Source organism: Lycium barbarum, chromosome 8 (genome assembly GCF_019175385.1).
Source record: "Lycium barbarum isolate Lr01 chromosome 8, ASM1917538v2, whole genome shotgun sequence".
Taxonomy (NCBI): Eukaryota; Viridiplantae; Streptophyta; class Magnoliopsida; order Solanales; family Solanaceae; genus Lycium; species Lycium barbarum.
Window position 1 is genome coordinate 121,046,132 of NC_083344.1, and position 18,574 is coordinate 121,064,705.

The 18,574-nt window shown below is 32.9% G+C and overlaps 2 protein-coding genes across 2 annotated transcripts; one reads left to right on the forward strand and one right to left on the reverse strand.

Moving 5' to 3' along the window:
• The first annotated feature begins 5,903 nt into the window (after positions 1 to 5,903).
• On the forward strand, positions 5,904 to 7,858 carry LOC132606995 (protein ZW2-like). The gene is made up of 2 exons (XM_060320780.1): positions 5,904 to 6,393; positions 7,076 to 7,858. The coding sequence occupies exons 1-2, from the start codon at positions 6,079 to 6,081 to the stop codon at positions 7,502 to 7,504; spliced, it is 744 nt and encodes a 247-aa protein (XP_060176763.1). The 5' UTR covers positions 5,904 to 6,078; the 3' UTR covers positions 7,505 to 7,858.
• Positions 7,859 to 9,519: 1,661 nt separating this feature from the next.
• LOC132606996 (acyl-coenzyme A oxidase 4, peroxisomal-like) lies at positions 9,520 to 14,717 on the reverse strand. The gene is made up of 13 exons (XM_060320781.1): positions 14,528 to 14,717; positions 13,663 to 13,764; positions 13,217 to 13,323; positions 12,984 to 13,061; positions 12,782 to 12,905; positions 12,452 to 12,525; positions 12,303 to 12,362; positions 12,063 to 12,172; positions 11,581 to 11,740; positions 10,525 to 10,601; positions 10,164 to 10,335; positions 9,996 to 10,088; positions 9,520 to 9,871 (listed from the first exon to the last, which is right to left on the reverse strand). Exons 2-13 carry the CDS (start codon positions 13,757 to 13,759, stop codon positions 9,740 to 9,742), a joined length of 1,284 nt encoding a protein of 427 aa, XP_060176764.1. The 5' UTR covers positions 13,760 to 13,764; positions 14,528 to 14,717; the 3' UTR covers positions 9,520 to 9,739.
• Positions 14,718 to 18,574: the final 3,857 nt, after the last annotated feature.

Genomic DNA, 18,574 nt, shown 5'->3' on the forward strand with positions numbered 1-18,574 from the left:
TTCAAAGAAAATGATTGCTGTCATAAATGTGGAAAGCCTAGACATTTCATCAAAGAATGTCCTCTTCACAAGCAAAAATATTACAAAAAGCTGAAAAGGCGGGTAAGAAGAACCTTGTTAGGCAGAAGTTCAACAAAAAGGATGGTGCTGACAACTTAGTGAAGCAGGCTCTGGCTGCTTGGGGAGATTTCTCTAGTCAATTTGAAGATGGAGATGATCTAGGTGACACATACATGTTGGCTATCAACAACAAACCTTCAGAATATGAGTCAATTTTTGCACTCATGGCCAAATCTAACGATGAAGATAATAATGAGAAAGCCGAGGTAAAATTTTTTGATGTTCAGAAAAATCTAAAGTTACTCTAAAAAAATTGATATCCCCAGCAAATGTGTTGATTGATACCTATCATAGCTTTATTAATGAGAAAAATGTTCTAAATGAAGAAGTTGATGGTTTAGAACAAGTAAGGGATGATTTGGTAATCATTGTTGTAGATCTGAAGGACCAAGTTGAGGAAGTGAGGCCCCTTTTAACTTCTTTAGTTGGCTTACTTGACATATTGATTTCTTGTTGAATGTATATTTTAGAACATTGAATCTCTTTTTCAAACCTTCACCAACCAATTTTTTTTTTTTTTTTTTTTTTTTTTTTGCAGCTAAAGCTGATTGAAGCTGAAATAGCTTTTGAAACCCCTTTTAACTTCTCTAACTTGTCTTGATAGGCAATTTTTTTTTTTTTGCTATGTTCTTTGTTTTCTGGGGAGGGGTCAAAATGTAGTGTATATTTAATTTCTTTGGCCATTGGGTTTTGGTGATTGTACATTTGGTGTGTGTGAGGTGAATCAACTGATAGATTATAGTGAAGAGGATTAGGTACGTCAGGACTGAAGGTGATATCTTGGGGAAAGTTTGTAATTGGGGATGCATTGTGTAGTTTTCTTTTCTCTGTTCTTCATTTTCTGGGAGAGGGGGTCAACGTGTAATTGCAGTGTATATTTAATTCCTTTGGTCATTGAATTGTGGTGATTGTACATTTGGTGTGTGTGAGGTGAGTCAATTGATAGATTATAGTAAAAAAGATTAGTTATACCAGGACTGACGGTGATATCATGGGGAAAGTTTGTAATTGGGGATACATTGGGTAGTCACTGGTAGCTAGGACCTTGGCTTAGATATGTATTTATTTACTTTGTAATATGTTGAACATTTTTTTTTTTTTTTTTTTGCGCAGTCCAACTAGATTTTGTATATTCTAATATAAATCTCTTGTGCTTTTTTGTAGTTTTGTTTGCATGACTCCTAAGTGGATAGATGCTGAAGTAAATACTTTATAACTTGATATAGCTAAGCATGGTCATGAATGGCTTAAAATACGCGAAGATTCAGAATTTGTGAGAATTTTTCTAGTGAATCGGACTAAAGTTCAGTTGAAGGATAGATATAGAAGAGATTTAAGAGTTCAAGAAATGCAAAATGTGTGGGTTGTTGAGGATGTACCCGGACCAGATTTGCTTACTTCTGAATAGAGAGCTGAAAGGGTAGCTCTCTTGCATATCGTGATTGAAAGACTGTCCAACAAAATCGAGGAGGAAATTGCTACTGATATTGTTGAAAGCACTGAAATGTCCGTCGTGTGGTGGATGCTTCTAAGAACGTGTTAGAGAAGTCTGAAAAAGTAGTAAAAGATGCGAATGAGGTGGTGAAACATGTCCATGCATTTGTGGCTTATCTTAGTTTATAGTGGAATGTTTCTCGTCAAAACTGAGAATTTTGGTAATGTTAGTATAGTGAAACTGTGAAAGTACTTTTAGAGATATCCTTTGGTGCAATTTGTTGGATGTACTTTCAGATTAATTTCATGTATTTGTCATTTACCCCCTGTTATCTCAATTCGAATATTTTCTGGTCTTATATTAATGTTCGATGCTTTTACATGTTATTAGTAGTTGGATGGTTGTTATTGGTTGTATATTATACTGGTACACTAAATACGATCATTTGTTTTTACTGTTATCTAGTTTTTAATATCTTACTGGTAAGTCGATTGTTACTCCATCGTTGTGTGATGATGTAATAGGCCAGTCTAATATTTACGGATTAGTGTGTTTGTGTTGTTTAGTTATTTTATTTTTCTATCGTATCCTTACCTCTTTTATATATATATATTCCTTTTCTATTCTATAACATGACAATATTACCATATGCCTAGTATTACAATATTTGCTGGTTTCTAATTGCCTCCTAGTACGTTGCCTCCATTTTTACCCACTTTGGAAACCAAATCAAGATATGTCTCGTGATTTCTTTCAATTGTTTTGTTCTATGGCTCTTTTTTTAGAAGCAAATGGTTTCAAGAATGATATCTTCCTTCTCCAAGTCTGAAATATCTTGAATGTTAATTATCTTAACATTGTCCGCATCAACTAGGTGGTCAACGCCAAATTCTTTCAAACATTTCAACAATTAATGAGAATGAGGTATTTTGGCTTATAGCTACTTGTTGGAAACGCTGAACTTGTAAAAAGACACTATTGAAGCTTTCATTGTTCATCCTCCTAAATCCTAATAGGTGAAGTTCAAAATTGCACCATCACATTATTTGTGATGCATTGAAGGGTTGTGCTCTCGTCTAATTTAATATAGTTAAGTGACAGTCTTCAATTTTGTAGCAAAATAAGGTTGATCAATTTTATTCAACCTTAGGTTTTAGGTTCACGATTAATCTCATTTTGGATTAATTTATTATGAGTTGCACGAATTTAACATTTAGATATATTTACAAGGCATAATTATTAATTATTGATGAACTTGGAAGAAGAAGTCGTCTTAAATTATTTTTAAGATTATCGTTCACAATTTTAATACTATATTTTAATAAACTTAATAGTTATTATACGATACGGTACAGTAAACCAAACAAGCTGGGATGGATGCACCACTTTAGGTATTGGTTCAATTGAACCCTTAACTTTTGACACATATCATAAATTTATATGTAAATATTTATTAAGATTGCTGTAAATAATAGAAATGAACCTATAACTTTAAAAATACAATGAGTTCAACATAAAATCTTAAAAGGTTGAACTCATAAAATTTAAATCCTGGATCCGTCTCTAAAACCAAACAATAAACATGCCATTAAATCATAACAAATGATACGTCCAAGTGTTGTATTTACTAATATATCGCAATACAATACAATATAGTATGATTGATATACTATGAAACGATGAGTAATGACTATCCAAACGTTGTGTAAACTTAACCTTACAATAAAGCTAGCCATAAAACTATTTATTGTCACATTAATAATGTCACTGAGATGTACTTACTAGCATGATGATAAAGTCTCAAACCTTTAATAATAACCATGAATACGTAATATTATGATAATTATTAAAAGAAAATTATAATACTGGTATCTTATTTTTAATTATTATATTTTATTATTTATTTTTTAGTAGTACCTGTATCTTAATATAACTTAAATCCTAAGATATGCAAGACTTATGTTGTGACAAGGACAAGTGGAATTGACATTTGGGTCGCTGATCAATTGATCCACGTCCTCGTGACAAGAACCAACGTGCTCTCTTGGCTGCACATGCAATATTAAGCTCTTCGTTTGAAGAACAAAAATGACCATTTATTCACTATAACAATAAAATTTCAATTATGAATGAATATGTAAAAGTTATAGTATATGGTAATTTTAAAACTTAACTTTTTATACTATAATTATGCTTAACTTCAACTCTTTCAAGGTAAGCAAGTTTAGAAAAGATACCATCAAAGGGCATCATAGGCAGTGGCGGAGCCAGGATTTATGTCAAGGGGGTTCAAAAATATAAAGAAGCCATAAATGAAGAAGTTAAGGGGGTTCAATGTCTACTATATATATATAAAAAATAATTTTCACCTTGTATATACAGTGCAATTTTTCGCCGAACCCCCTTCTATAAGGCTAGGTCCGCCACTGATCATAGGGTGAATGAATTTTTCTTAGCACGAATCAGGACTTAATGAGTATCGAAAACAAAGTAATTACATAAAAATTTCAAAAATATGCAAAGTTGTTACAAAGACAAGTGGACATAACAATTAAGACGCTACTATTAATACACGTCGCCGTGACAAGAAACCTTGTGCATTCCTGCATTTGAAGATTCTTTATGTTTTATTTGTTAAATCATTCATTTGAAGATAGATGATAAGAGCAAAATGACCCTCTCTCACTATATGACAAAAACCACCGACGTAAACCCTATGTCCCTATACCCCACACCATGCCCCTTACAAATGGACTTTACTCCCAACTCGCATTCATGCATACTAGTATATGTCGTGTAAACATATACTATGCTCTTCATTTCATCACCTCACGTTAAAATCTTTGATTTCTCATTAAGCCAAGTCAGACTGCCAAGTGGTGACTATTTCTTCACAATGTCCTTTGTTACCCTTTACTACCCTATATTAGTTACCATGCTTATTAGCGTTAGTCTTGAAGCATCCACAGAATCCTTTTCCACAAGCAAAAGCAAACCCCAACTCTTTCCTTTTTAATACATGCATAAACACTTTCTCCAATTTATTCCTTTTCCTTTCTTCTCATCTCTGCTTCTCTTTCTTTTTATCACTAGAAGAAATAAAAGATGCCAGCTGGATCATATAGAAGTAGCTATGATGATAATTCATCTGAGCTTTTTCATCTCTGGACAATCCCTTACCAACCTGGCCAAAACGTAAATAGAATCAACCTTCAAAAGTATTGACTAATTTGAGCCAAGAAAATTGTCAAAAATAGAAAAAAGAATAAGGTGATTACCTTTTTACACGACTGTGATATGAAATGAGCTTAAATTGAAGTGGGAACTTATATAGTTGATCCCAACTTGTTTGGGACGAAGCGCAATTATTTGTTTATTAGCTTTTATACATGCAGATATATTTTTCTCCCTACGCTATTACAAATTTTATATTTGTATAAAGAGAAGGAATACCTTTTTTTATCACTTTCTCACTATTAATTTTTTTAAAAAAAAACATTCTTTTTACTTTGGTTTCAGGCAATGGCGGATTTTCACTCAGGGGTTCGTAAGAAACAACAAAAGTTAAATATAAAAAACAATGTTGTTCCTAGGAATCGAACCTAGGACGCTAGAGATAATTTTGAATACCCTGGAACACTTGAGCTAACCTTTTGCATTTGTTCAGGTATTCAAAAGTTAATATATATACATAAATACAGAAAATTTACGCTACATATACAATGTAATTTTTTGCAGACAGTGTTCACCCTGTAAATCAGGGGCGAATTTATGTACAAATTTTGGGGGACGTGAACCAACGGTCTTTCAATGTACATATTTTTTTAAAATTGATCTAATATTACCTGATGGTACTCAGGCTACAAAAAGATCTTAATGATACATTTGATTAAAAGCTTAGTTATTTACCAAAAGAAATAAGGATCAATTCTCACTTAATGCTTTAGTAGTGCACCCATGTTCTTGAATTAAACTCTGTTTGGCTTGTTGTGTATTTTCTTTTCTCCACTCTCTATAGAAAAAGACGCCTCTTTTGTTTTTTTGGTGTGTCATTTGTCATGACTGTTTAGTGACAACAGATATTTCAATTAAATCCAAATTTGACACAATTCAACCATTTGATAGCCCTAGTGAATACTTATTGGCTTATAGATAAGACAACATTAAGTAGAGGTTGTTCCACGTTAATTGTACGCCATTACTGCACTATTCTTCTTTTCTTTTTCTTTTTCTTTTTTGACAACGACAGTGAAATTTAAAGTAAAATATATGCTTTTAGAAAAATTCAACTATTTCTTCATAATGTCCTTTGTTACTCTTTACTAAACCTATATATTCAGTTACCATGTTTATTAGCCTTAGTCTTGAAGCATCCACAGAATCCTTTTCCACCAAGCAAAAGCAAACCCGAACCCTCTCCTTTTTAATACATACATGCACACACTTTAATTTCTCCAATTTATTCCTTTCCCTTTCTTCTCATCTCTGCTTCTCTTTCTTTTTTCCGCTAAAAGAAATAAAAGATGCCAGCTGGATCATATAGAAGTAGCTATGATGATAATTCATTTGAGCTTTTTCTCGAAGGTTGGCTAATTAGGCAAGACCAAATTTTGGATGAACTTATTGTTGCACAGGACACTTTTGATGTAGAGTCACAAGAGGGTATTATGAGAGACCTTATTACAAGAGTCTTAGCTCATTATCAAGAATACTATGAAGAAAAATCAAGAATGTCTCATAGGAATGTTTTTCGGGTTTTCTCACCTACTTGGTTCACTCCACTTGAGAGGAGCTTCCTCTGGATTACCGGGTTCAAACCCGGTTTAGCTTTCACTCTGGTAATGTTGAATTTTGTCATCATCTTTATCTAAAAATTTAACCCATTTGGAAGAGTATACATTTATTTACTTAATCATTTATTTATTCTACATGGTGCATTTGCACAAATGATTTCTTAGGCCTTTATTTAAACTCTGTATTTGTTATCTTAACGGGTCATATTTGTATCTAGAAAAGAAAAAATCATTCAACTTCTCTTAAAGTATGAAATATACCCACAGGACTAATTCGGGATAGAATTTAAAGAGGGGCCTCAAAATAGCCAAGCGGTGCAAGCAATCGCTTTAACATGCCCCTCACGTGCAAGTTGAACACATATTTTTTTCGTCTCGATGTAAGTAACTTTTTTTTAGGCTATTAAAAAAGGATGACACTCTGTGTTTTTAAAACTTGGTGTATATTTAAAAACGATTTAACTTTAAATATAATATTATAATAAATTTTAGTCACAAGTATATCTATAATTTATTTTAGATCATAAATTTTTTTAAAAAATCTTTGTTACATTTCATCCCAGAGTTAAAATTCATTAAATAAGTTGGAATAGAGGCAGTATATTTTATTTATATATAATTGGTGGGAATGAGACTTAGCTCAATAAATTGTAATCATATTATTTAAAAACTTAATCAGTTAGATGAATGTACACGTTTATTTACTTGATTATATCTTCAACAACAGGTAACTGATTCCATAAGCGATTTGAGTGGAAATCAAGTCCACAAACTCAACAGGCTGAGACACGAGACGAAGGTTCAAGAAAGGTCCCTGACGGAAGAGTTGGCGAAAATTCAAGAGAGCGTGGCGGCCCCACCGTTGGTGGAACGGGCACGACGAGTAGGGATGCAACTTCTATACACTGACGGTATAACCGTAGAGATCACAGATGAGGATGAGAACATAGATACACTAAAGTCAGCTATGGAGAATGTTGTGATGGCTGCTGATAGGTTAAGGACAAGAACAGCTGAAAGAGTTGTGGGAGTACTTAGTCCTTTGCAAAGTTTGAGGTTTTTGACTGCTGCCGCTCAGCTTCAATTGAGGTTGAGGATGATGGGAATGCAAAGAGAAGCTGAGAGGCAGCAAAATGAAGCTTCAAATGGTTGGTAAATTAGGAATAATTTTGTGACTTTTTAGAAACTAATTAGCGAGTTTAAATTTGCTTTCAGTTGTATGTTGCTCGGACTTTTCGAAAATGTCAGTTGTGTTCGTGTTGAATTTTTTGGAAGCAGTGCTTTTTGGAAGTTCCGGAGAATCCAACTCTTAAAGATGCAGTTAGGCGTGTGTAGGATCAGAAATAATGTATTTTTAAAGAATTCGATACAAACGCGACTACATTTTCGAAGAATCTGAGCTACATAATTTGAGACTTTCAAAAATGTTGTTGTCCTAGTTTCTATAGGAAGCCAAGCTTGTGTAATAGTTAGCGTGAAACTTTAAGAGCCTGTTTGGATGGATTTATGACTTTTGACTTATAAGCTAAAAGTCATAAGTTAGAAATTCTAGCTTATTGCTTTTGACTTATTTTTGTTGATTTGGCTTAAAAACACGTGTTTAAAAGCTATTTTGGCTTAAAAATATCTAAAATAAACCAATCCAAACAGGCTCTAAAAACCGTTTACGAATATTCTATTAGGTATTTCATAGTGAATGACCTCATGTCACAAATTATAAGAGTAATAAGACTAAACTTGTATATTTTTGTGGCTTTGCTTTTTTGGCACTGTGTGTTTATTTATTGTCTTGGTCTTTTCCTAACCGTATTTGCGGAAAGACAAATACCCCCTCGGTTAAGATAAACACAATCATGTAAAGTACACTTCTAAGCAATAAAGTTTTTTCCCCCTAGTAAAAAGAATGTAGAAACAGAGTAAAATGAGTAAACAAAGAGAATGTGAACTTATGATTACTGATAAGCACTGCCGAGCAACAGACAGCTGAAGCAAAAAGCTTATGCTTTTTGAAAGTAATCATAAGCACTACCGCTAACCGTTTGGTAGAGTGTATAGAAAAAATACTAGGATGTATTAATAATGTGGGATTAGTTTTTATTCAGTGCTTTTAATTTGATTTGTTGTATTAAGAGCATTCTGTCTTTAACCATATGTTTGGTTGTTATACAAGAAGACAAAGGAAGCAGCCACTTAACAACAATAAAAATAAAACTCACAAGAAAGGACATAGCTCTGTTTTGCTGCGGCATTTTGTGGACCGAATAGTTTGAAAATGCGTTTTTTCTTTTTTTATGGGTTCCTAATATCATGTTCCTCGATCTAAATGGTAAAGATAATTTTGAATCCCGAACATAAGCTCATCTTTTCTTCAATTATAATGATCGAAAACATACTTGAACTATCACTTTTTCGTGAATTTCCTACCTGACCTATTAGTTATGTGAGTTTTCTACCTGAACTATCACTAACTATTTATCAAGACACACCTCAACTATCAGTTGTTCCATTTTCCTATATCAACTATTCAGGAGGAAAAGGAAACAACTAATAGTTGAGGTAACTAATAATTGAGATATGTTTTTGATAAATAGTTGGTGTACAGTTCAGATAGAAAATACGCACACCTAATAGATCAGGTAGAGAACTCACGAAAAAGCGATGATTCAGGTGTGTTTTTCACCATTAACTCAAACATAAATTGTTACCCTCAAAGTAACTTTTATTTAACAAAAAGTGCTTTCAATAGAAGAGACTCCTTAAGTTTGAGCAAGAAGACTTCAACTCGGCTGAACTAACCCTTCGACATATTGATATGTGCTACATTTTGATGTTAGCAGAGTACCATATTAAATTATACAGAGCAGTACTGAAGTAAATTTTTCTAGACAAGTGGTTTAGATCATTTGCCAAAAAATTGAATTCTCAATATTCACCAACTTAATTATGCATATAGCCTCCTTTCATCTGATAAATTTAAGTGGAGTTGCCAGAACAAAGAAGTTTGGACCAAATATTGACATATTCACAATCAAGGATAAATTTAAGTGGAGTTGCCAGAACAAAGAAGTTTGGACCAAATATTGACATATTCACAATCAAGGAAATCGACATATGTCACAAGTACTAGTAAATCCTTTATATCAAGCAACACACTGAATGCCAAGAAAGAAATTTTAGCAGCTAATTGCCAATTTCCCATTATCATATTTTTCTAGAATAAAACAAAGTTGAATCATATGATATGTTGCTATTATTACAATATGTGTTATTCTAACTTTACTATTATTAATGAACTTAAATTCTTAAAGTACTATTTTCTCTGAGTAGAAGTATTCTAGTTTACAATTGATATTAATCAAAGCAGAATACTCCCTGGAGAAGAGGAAAATCGTCACAGGCGACTCTTTTGCCTTAAAGGTGCAGTCTTGAAACTGGCCAAACCAGTAACTTCTCTACCTGTTACCAACGTGTTGATGTCATAAGTACCTTCATATGTATAAATGGGCTCCAAATCGCAAAATGCCTACACATCAAGATAGAAACGGAAAGCATCAGACCATAATATGTTAAGCTGCAAGCGTAAAATGGTATCTATACATGATTTAAAAACGTCATCGGGAAGGAAGCATCGGGTATTGTTAACAAACCTTTGCGACTTGAAAGTCAGCCAAGATTCCATTGCCACCTAGTAATTCCCGACCGAGAGCAACAGTCTCTCTTGCCCTCAAGGTAATCCATGACTGGAACAAACAATTTGGTTATCAGTCCAAAAAGGCATGTAACAACATTTTATAAATATGAAGAAAAGGTCTTACTTTCCCCAAGCTTGCATGACCAGGAGTCATTTTACCACTCTCATACAGCTTGCAAAGCCGCCAACCAACAAGAAGCATTGCCTGAATGTTGCTCAACATCTGGACCAGTTTCTGTTGGTTGATCTGGAAAGCAGCTAATGGAGCTCCAAACTGCTTCCTCTCCTGCAAGTACCTTGAGGTTCACAAAGAAATTAGCCAACGCGAAATGCTGAAAGAGGGAACTCTTGAATAAGATTGACAAAAGAGAAGGGATTATGGAAAGCTCATACAAATTCTTACAGTCAGCCATATGGTAAAGAGCTTAAAAGAACTAACATATATTTTATGATGAATAAAAATTGATGAGGTTATGTATTGTTACCTGTGACACATATCATAAACACCCATTGTAATGCCAATAGGCTGCCATGCAACCATGACACGTGATACAGCAAGCACCTGTTCAAGCAAAGAGTATAATAATTTAACAAAAAATCTGCTACTTGAAACCAATCAGCAATATCAAACTGACGACATTAAAGAAAAATTACAGTTGACTAAAACACGTGAAAACAAAAGGGAACAAGATGCGAGCAACATTGAGAGTGGAGAAAATCGATGTGAGCGGATGTAAGAAAGGCTAGCTTAGCAGGTCTCTCATATAATTGGTTGGTAATGGTTTGAGCTTTACATTAAAATCTTCAGCATTCAGCAAGTCCAAAGTAGATTTTGTACCATCCTTAAGACTCAGCATTTCCTTTTTCTCCTGCTTTATGTTTCTTTTCTTCTTTTGTTTTCTCCCCTCTTTATGAACCTGTAGGTGAACCCTAGCTGGACAATGGCTTGTGAGCTAACCGACTTAAACTGATAAAATCCAATAGATTGTCTTTTGCTTGAAGCAAATTGCAATTTGCAACAAAGCTGAGGTGCACCATTTGTGGCATGTAAAATGTCCTTTGGCATGATAAAAAGGATCTACAACAGACTTTAACGATACCAATTGTGCAATCATAAAACAAAAATGACAATTGCAGTACAAGGAGCTTTGCACTATGCCTGTGAAACTTTCCAATGTTCCTATGCAACCAGGAAAGGTAGAGAGAGCACACAAAAGCGCAGACAAAAATTAATTCGAGACTGAAAAATGTAAGAAATTGAAAGAAGAATCAGCTATCCTTATTCTTTTCCTACTTTATAATTTTTGAAGGGAAGGGAAATGGTGGCGTGTATTGCAATAGAGTGTCCAATCAAGAAAAACTGAGAAATTACATTTCGTTTTGTTCAATTGGAAAGGAATGTGTAAATTTCACTCTGTTGGGCACTTTCTTTCCTCACAGAAGGAAAATTGTTTAGCTAAAGGTTGATGAATGAACAACTATCCACACAGATCATGATTGAACATCGATAACAAATAGAATACCCATTCATATTGCCATACCTTGTTTGTGTCCTGGAAAGAATTGACACCAGGTAGTCTATCCACATCAGGTACAAACACTTTCTTTAAGAGAATGTCTCCATTTTGAACAATCCGTAGTCCAATTTTGTTTTCTATTTTAGTAGCTTGCAGTCCTGGAGCATCCTTCTTTACTATGAAACTGAGAAAAAGGCAAAAACCAATTGTGAGAAATAAACTAAGATGGTTAAGATTCACTTTATTTATATAACTATGACATAGAGTCATACTCCTATATCAATAATGGCTATCGAGCAAGTTTTAAACCAATCACTAGAAGGTATAAATATCCATACAGAACACATCATTTATCTAAAACTGATACTGAAAATATCAAGCTAGTGAAAGCTGAAGAAATAGCAGACTTCAGTAGATCAACTAGTGCATGATCCTAAGTTACCAAAGTAACTGGTGAAAAGATGGTGCTAAAGAAGATCCTATAGAAGCAGTATATTGTTACTTACCCATTTATCTGGTTTGTGGATGTATTTCTAGCAAAAATAACCAGAATATCGGCAAAAGTGCTGTTTCCTATCCAACGCTTTTGACCTTCAAGGATCCAACCTCCTTCAACCTATCATTTAAAATCACGAAGATAACAGATTTTGCAGAAGAATATTCAGCAAACATGCCTAAATAAAAAAGGAAATCAATTCAGAATAGCATATGAATTAAAACTTGAAGTTAATATTCAGAATCTAGACCTTTCTGGCAGTTGTTCCTAGCCCACTTGCATCACTTCCATTGTTGGGCTCAGTTAGACCCTAATTCCAAAGAGACATAGATTACAAACTTATATTCGGTAACCACAGATACAAATTCTAAAGAAATAATCAAAACAAAAAGTTCTCACCCAACAAGCTATAGTTTTAAGTTCAGCCAATGATGGTAAGTACTTTTGCTTTTGCATTTCCGACCCACAGAGCCCTATTCTTGACAGACCAACAAGGTGTAATTAGTTCACTTCATATCGACATAAAGCATATATCTCAGAGAGGTCTATTTCACTGAGTTAGAAGCAATGGAATTCTTTCATTATCTAAAGTAAAGAACATCTCCCACCAAAAAAACACAGATAAATATCGCAATACTTCTATGGAAAACAATGTGTCAACGATACCTATATTTTAAAAGAAGCAAAAAGTCTACCAGGCAATCAATTTCAAAAATTAACAAGACTTACCAATAGTGAGCATTGCTAAAGATGAATGCACCAAAATGAATGTAGAGCAACTTGCATCAACTCTGGCAACTTCTGCTGCAGCAACAGCACTTCCAGTTATTGAGAAACCTGGACAACCATACCCCTGAAGACAAAAGTAAGTAGACTCCTCATGGACACTCAAAGTGATAAGATATATAAATTTGTCAAGCTCTTAAAACACCTTGATAGTTCCACCAGCAATGTGCAAAGCACCAAGTTTTGGAACAACTTCAAAAGGAAACTCTGCCTTCTCCCAGTACTATTCAAAAACATTAAAAAGGTTGTCAGAAGATTTGAGACTTGAAGCATTAAAAATAAATCTCTGCTTTCTTTCTCAACATTAGCAATTAGTGTAACAATGGAATCCAAAAAGATAGCAGCATATTCAACAAATACAGAGAACAAGAGAAATACCTTCGTCATTATCGGAGCAACCTCTTTCTCCATGCATTCCCTCACTTTCATTCTGACGGCTTGCTCCTCAGGAGTCAACAGATCGTCAAACTGATAATAGTCTGAAGCTGTAAAGTTGAAATTACAGTCAGCACAATACACAATGACCTTCCAGTATTAGGACGCTACAGAAGTAATCTTTTCCAATGCTGATCCCAAGTGAATATTTCAACTCAGCTTAAACCAGATAGTAAGCAACAAAGTTTCGTCCTCTAAGGTGCAAGGCAACTGTAACCCCATAAAAAAATAGTAAAAGTGCAACCTGGCAAAATGTTGAATGGCTTCAATCAAATGCTTACAAATAAGCACATCAAGCAATTTATTGCATTCTTGAAAAGAGTGGAGACTCTATATATTTGAGTAAATAACAAAGTAAAATTAAAAATGGAAGCAGGTATCAATCTTACTGCATGGAGGAAAGTTGGAGGCTGGAGTTGCTTGAGGAAATGCAACAGAAACATCCAATGCTGGCATATCAAAATAGGAGCTTTTCGCCTCTTTCATTTTCCCTGCACCATGGTCAATGTTACTCCTCATTCAAATGACTTACCTAAAAGAGCTATTCGCTTTGTTGTACACATCCTTCCTAATATAAATCCTTCACAAAACAAATCACGGCAGGACTAACTAAGGGTTACAATGGGATAGACTTGAGAATGGCGATTAAATTTAACAACTATTTAATGTTACTAAATGATTTGCAAGGATATAGTTTATTTCATAGGGCAAAAATCACACTAATAGTCTAACTAAATCAGCTTCCAAGCAAAAGCATAAAACAAATGATTATGAAACAGAGATCAAACATGTATAGTCTAAATATCTTAAAAGTCACATAATCAATGGCCAAATTTCCAGATTCTACAAATACCTTAGTTTTTTTACCAATCAAAGATTCAAAGTGTTTTGAACTAAAAATTAGTAGTACTTATTAAGTAAATTTTTCTTCTGCATCTATCCCTCCCCTTCCCCCACAAAGAAAATAGTAACAAACTATCAAAGTTCAAATCTTGACCCCTTTTTGCAGGTACCCATGTAATTAATTAGTCGACATGTTCGCAAGCTGACCCGAACACAACTGTTATTAGAAAAACAAAAGAATCTTGACCCTTTTTCTTATCTATTCCATTTTTTCGAAAACCAAATCAAAAAGGAACTCAAAAGTAAATTATACATTTATGTTAATCTGATCCACTCTGAAGCAAAATAACTACTAACAAAATGCTAAAATGAAAATAAATACACCATTAAGATCATACAAATCCTGTGCACCTGAGTTTCGGATGATTTGGAACTTTAATGGAGATTAAGCAAAGATAAAAATCTAATAACTCTTGTGCTGAGAAAATAAGTAATACGGCAAATGAACAAAGAAAGAAGTAGTAGTAGAAATGAAAGGGCCAAAAAAATGACTATCGTGGCACGCAATTCTAGGTGGATTTAAAACAAGTCAGCAATTGATTATCGTCACCCTTTTACTTTTCTTTTTTCCTTATTATCGGCACGAGACATTCTTTAAACGGCAAAGGGTCAAATATACCCCGTACTATCGAAAAAGGCTAAATATATCCCTCGTTATATTTTAGATTCAAGTATATTTTTACAGTTATACTTTGAATTCGAATATACCCTCCTCCATTAAAATTATTTAAAGTGGACATTAGGTTTGATATGGTGTTGATAACTCGGTAAATTGTACACACGTGGCATACCCCCTCACCATCTTATTGTTAATACCATCTTATTGTTAATTAATGCCTTCTTTATTCTTGTCATCCTGGCACAATTCTTGTCATCCTGGCACACCTTCCACGGGTGGCTATAGACCCCATTAAGCTTTTATCTCTTTCAGTGGTGTCCCCTTTATCTCTTCGGTGTCCACCTCCTTGAGTTTTCAGTTTTGATATGTTATTGATTGTTCACCTTGGACAACTTTAACGTAAGAGGGGTATACATAAATCAATAATATAACGGTAAAAGTATATTTAGACTTGAAGTATAATAAGAGGTATATTTGGCCCTTTTCCATTTATTCTATGAAAGGTTTGGCACGCCTATAAATATGTGTCACTATACATCTTGTAATTGTAGGTGAAAAATATTGTATAGAGCATAAAAAAATCGAAGTTGGCATTGAGAAGAAAAGATAGGTTTATTTTATTAAATGTGTGCTTTGTTGTTAGACACAATAACTTGTGTTCGAGTCGAATGACGTTATCGGATTGTTGTATGGTGGGGATGAACAAGTCAAGGGTATGAAGATCAGTGAAGATTTTGCTACAATAAGTTTTAATCTTATTAAAAAGAGACAGAGATATTTGCGGTTCAATTTGAAAGCCATTTTATTTTTCAAAGTAAATGCATTTTCACCAACATATTATTTGTGTGATTATAAAACGTACGGCCCTAATTAAACATATTATAATGCTTGTTTGACTATAAAAAATACATCAAGAATAATTTGAAAATTATAATTAATTATTTCTAAATTTAAAATAATTTTTTTTAAACGGACTAATATATACTCCCTCTGTTTCAATTTATGTGAACTCATTTGACTGAACACGGAGTTTAAGAAAGAAGGGAAGACTTTTAAACTTGTGGTATTAAATGAGTCACATCTATTTTGTGTCGCTATAAATTATTGAATAAAGGTAAATTATTTTCAAATATAGAAAGGGGGCATTTTTTTTTGCGCGGACTAATAAGGAAATAGATTCACATAAATTGAAACAAAGGTAGTATATACTAGTTTCTACTTAATAGAAGAGTGGGTTAAAAGCAAGGATCGTCGACATGCCCGCTTGCACGGAGGGGTAGTTTTGGTATTTCATATTTTTTGTGTTTTGGAGAAATTGTACTCAATTGTTTTATATATGTATTTTTTCTATCTTGGACAATTAAGTGCCTAGGTGACTTTAGTGAAAGTGTGGGTCCGCCTTGAATTTTGAAGCCACGCGCTTCATTTGCACACTTCTTAAATTACTCCTATGCAAAGGTGGGCCCCATTTAAACATTTAAGTGACAATTTGGATTTGCATCTTTTAGGTATTCTATAGTTAATATGTTCAATAGGTAGAGAAACATTGGCAAGAATTATTTTTTAAAATTAATTTTTAGTTTGAAATGAATATTTTATTAACAGACTTAATTTTTAAAAGTTACAACTGGTTAGAAGTTGTGATGAATAAGGAATAATATCTGAAGAAACAAGTATAATTAGGTAACAGGACTAACCGTAATATTGTAACAAAACTAATTAAATGTGTTTACGAAATAAATTACTCTGGTCTTATTGCAATGTTTAATATTCTGAAAATAAACTAAGATAAGTAGGCATTTTCCAATGTATTAAGTTTCTAATTATAAAGCATCAAAATAGCCAATATAATTTATTAGTAAATACATAATTATGATAGTTCGCGTAAAAATAAAGATAGAAAGAGTATCTAATAATACCACACATGTAATTATATGCTCGTATTATATCATACAATAGAGACATATAATTACCATATGTATGAGACATTCTGATTTATAATAAATGCCTAGAGTTTGAACTGCATGTCTCAAATTTTATAAATAGTTCTTTCAGTATGACCGGTGTTGATATTACTCCAGAAACGTTTCCCATAGTTCCTGCATTCCAAGTACATATATGTGAAGTTTTAAAGATTATCACGTTTTAGTCCAGGGGTATGATCGTTCAAATGATGTTTACGGATTTTAAAAAGCAATTATAATTCAATCAGTTTTGAAATGGTGGTTAAGGTTTGATTAGCAGTTTAAAATGATTATTAACACATTTCTTTAAAAAAAAAAAAAAAGGTCACATAACTTAAAACAAAGAAAATATACTATAACACAAATTATTGAACTCTTGCTCCAACAACTTTTATTTTTCCACATGTAATTTTGAAAAAACATCATAAAATATGTTGAAGGAGTCTTATTATTGCATAAAAATAAAATAAGTAACACACGGGCTCCGGTATCTAAGTGTATGATAAAGATAACTAGAGGTGAATAATTTAACTTTAAAGATAAATCACTCCTATCGCGACTCCAAATCTCCAATCCGTTGTTGCTGTCGATAACATTGACACTGACCATGTGTATATCTTATTCGACTTTAGATAATACTTTGCAGCTTTACGTGTTGTAAGTAATAGACAAAAAGTTGTTCACGTTTCTGTTTGACTTTCTTTGTCCTGTTACTTCTTTCCCTTTCTTTTTTTTTAGCAAAGATAGAACTTCGACTTTCGAAGTTTTTCACCAAAAACGAAAAGACTTTCGAAGTTGATCAATCAAAAATAATGGGCACAAGTCTTGATATCTGAACATGTCAATATTATAAAAACATTTTAGTAGTTGGTTAGCTTTTCCTTTTCCTATTTTTACGGTACTTCTAATCACGTCTCCAGGATTCAAAAGTTTGCTCATCTCTTTGGTCAAGCTTTTGAAAATTAAAATAATTTATTTTTAGAAGTTAAGGTGTTTAACTTAGCTTTAAAAAATAAAGGAGTAAATGTTTTTGAGTAGTAGAAAAAGTTATTTTTAAAAATTTTAAAAATATTTTTTTTTCTATAAAGCACTTTTAGAAATTTGACCAAGTACAAATCAATGCTCTAATATTAATAAAAATATTTTTAAAATTGATTACTCAGATACAAACTGCTACTCTCCGAGATATTTTGTAAAATCTATGAAAAAAAGGAAGAATAGATAAGTTCCCAACCTCATCTTTAATCTTTTTAGTTCAAGATCACAAGAGTTTTTTACGTTCTAAATTTCTTTTTAGAACTTAATTATAAATTTATTAAAGTTATATCTCTAATAAAATATAATTAATCTTTTTTCTGTAATCATAATATAATAAACACATAAATATTTGACTAATGCTATTACTAAAGGCAGAGACAAAATTTATAATTCGTGGGTTTTGAACCTTGATAAATTATTTGTACATAAATGAATTTTTCACCATAAATATGTGATTTGAGTCTCACACACACACACACACACACATATATATATATATATATATATATATATATATATATCATTAGACATAGTCGTGAGGATGTTTGACTAAACTTATAAGCTGGTCAAACTAGCTTATAAGCGGTTTTTTGCTTATATGCCCATTTGGTAAATATCAAAAGTGCCTGTAAGTTAACTTTAAATCAAACATAAGCTTAATGTCACGCTCCAATTGAGTGTTGGTCCGCCTCACTCGGGTTTGGAATATTCGAGTCATGTTAAGCAAAAAGTTTAAGACATTATGGAATTCAAGATAAGCCAGGACATTTGTATTTA

Coding starts and splice junctions, on each gene's coding strand:
- LOC132606995 (XM_060320780.1), top strand. CDS start 6,079: ATGCCAGCTGGATCATATAGAAGTAGCTATGATGATAATTCATTTGAG. Junction 6,394..7,075: donor CCGGTTTAGCTTTCACTCTG/GTAATGTTGAAT, acceptor CTTCAACAACAG/GTAACTGATTCCATAAGCGA.
- LOC132606996 (XM_060320781.1), bottom strand. CDS start 13,759: ATGAAAGAGGCGAAAAGCTCCTATTTTGATATGCCAGCATTGGATGTT. Junction 12,173..12,302: donor TAGGAACAACTGCCAGAAAG/GTCTAGATTCTG, acceptor TTTAAATGATAG/GTTGAAGGAGGTTGGATCCT. Junction 10,602..11,580: donor CTTTCCAGGACACAAACAAG/GTATGGCAATAT, acceptor TTGCTTGAACAG/GTGCTTGCTGTATCACGTGT.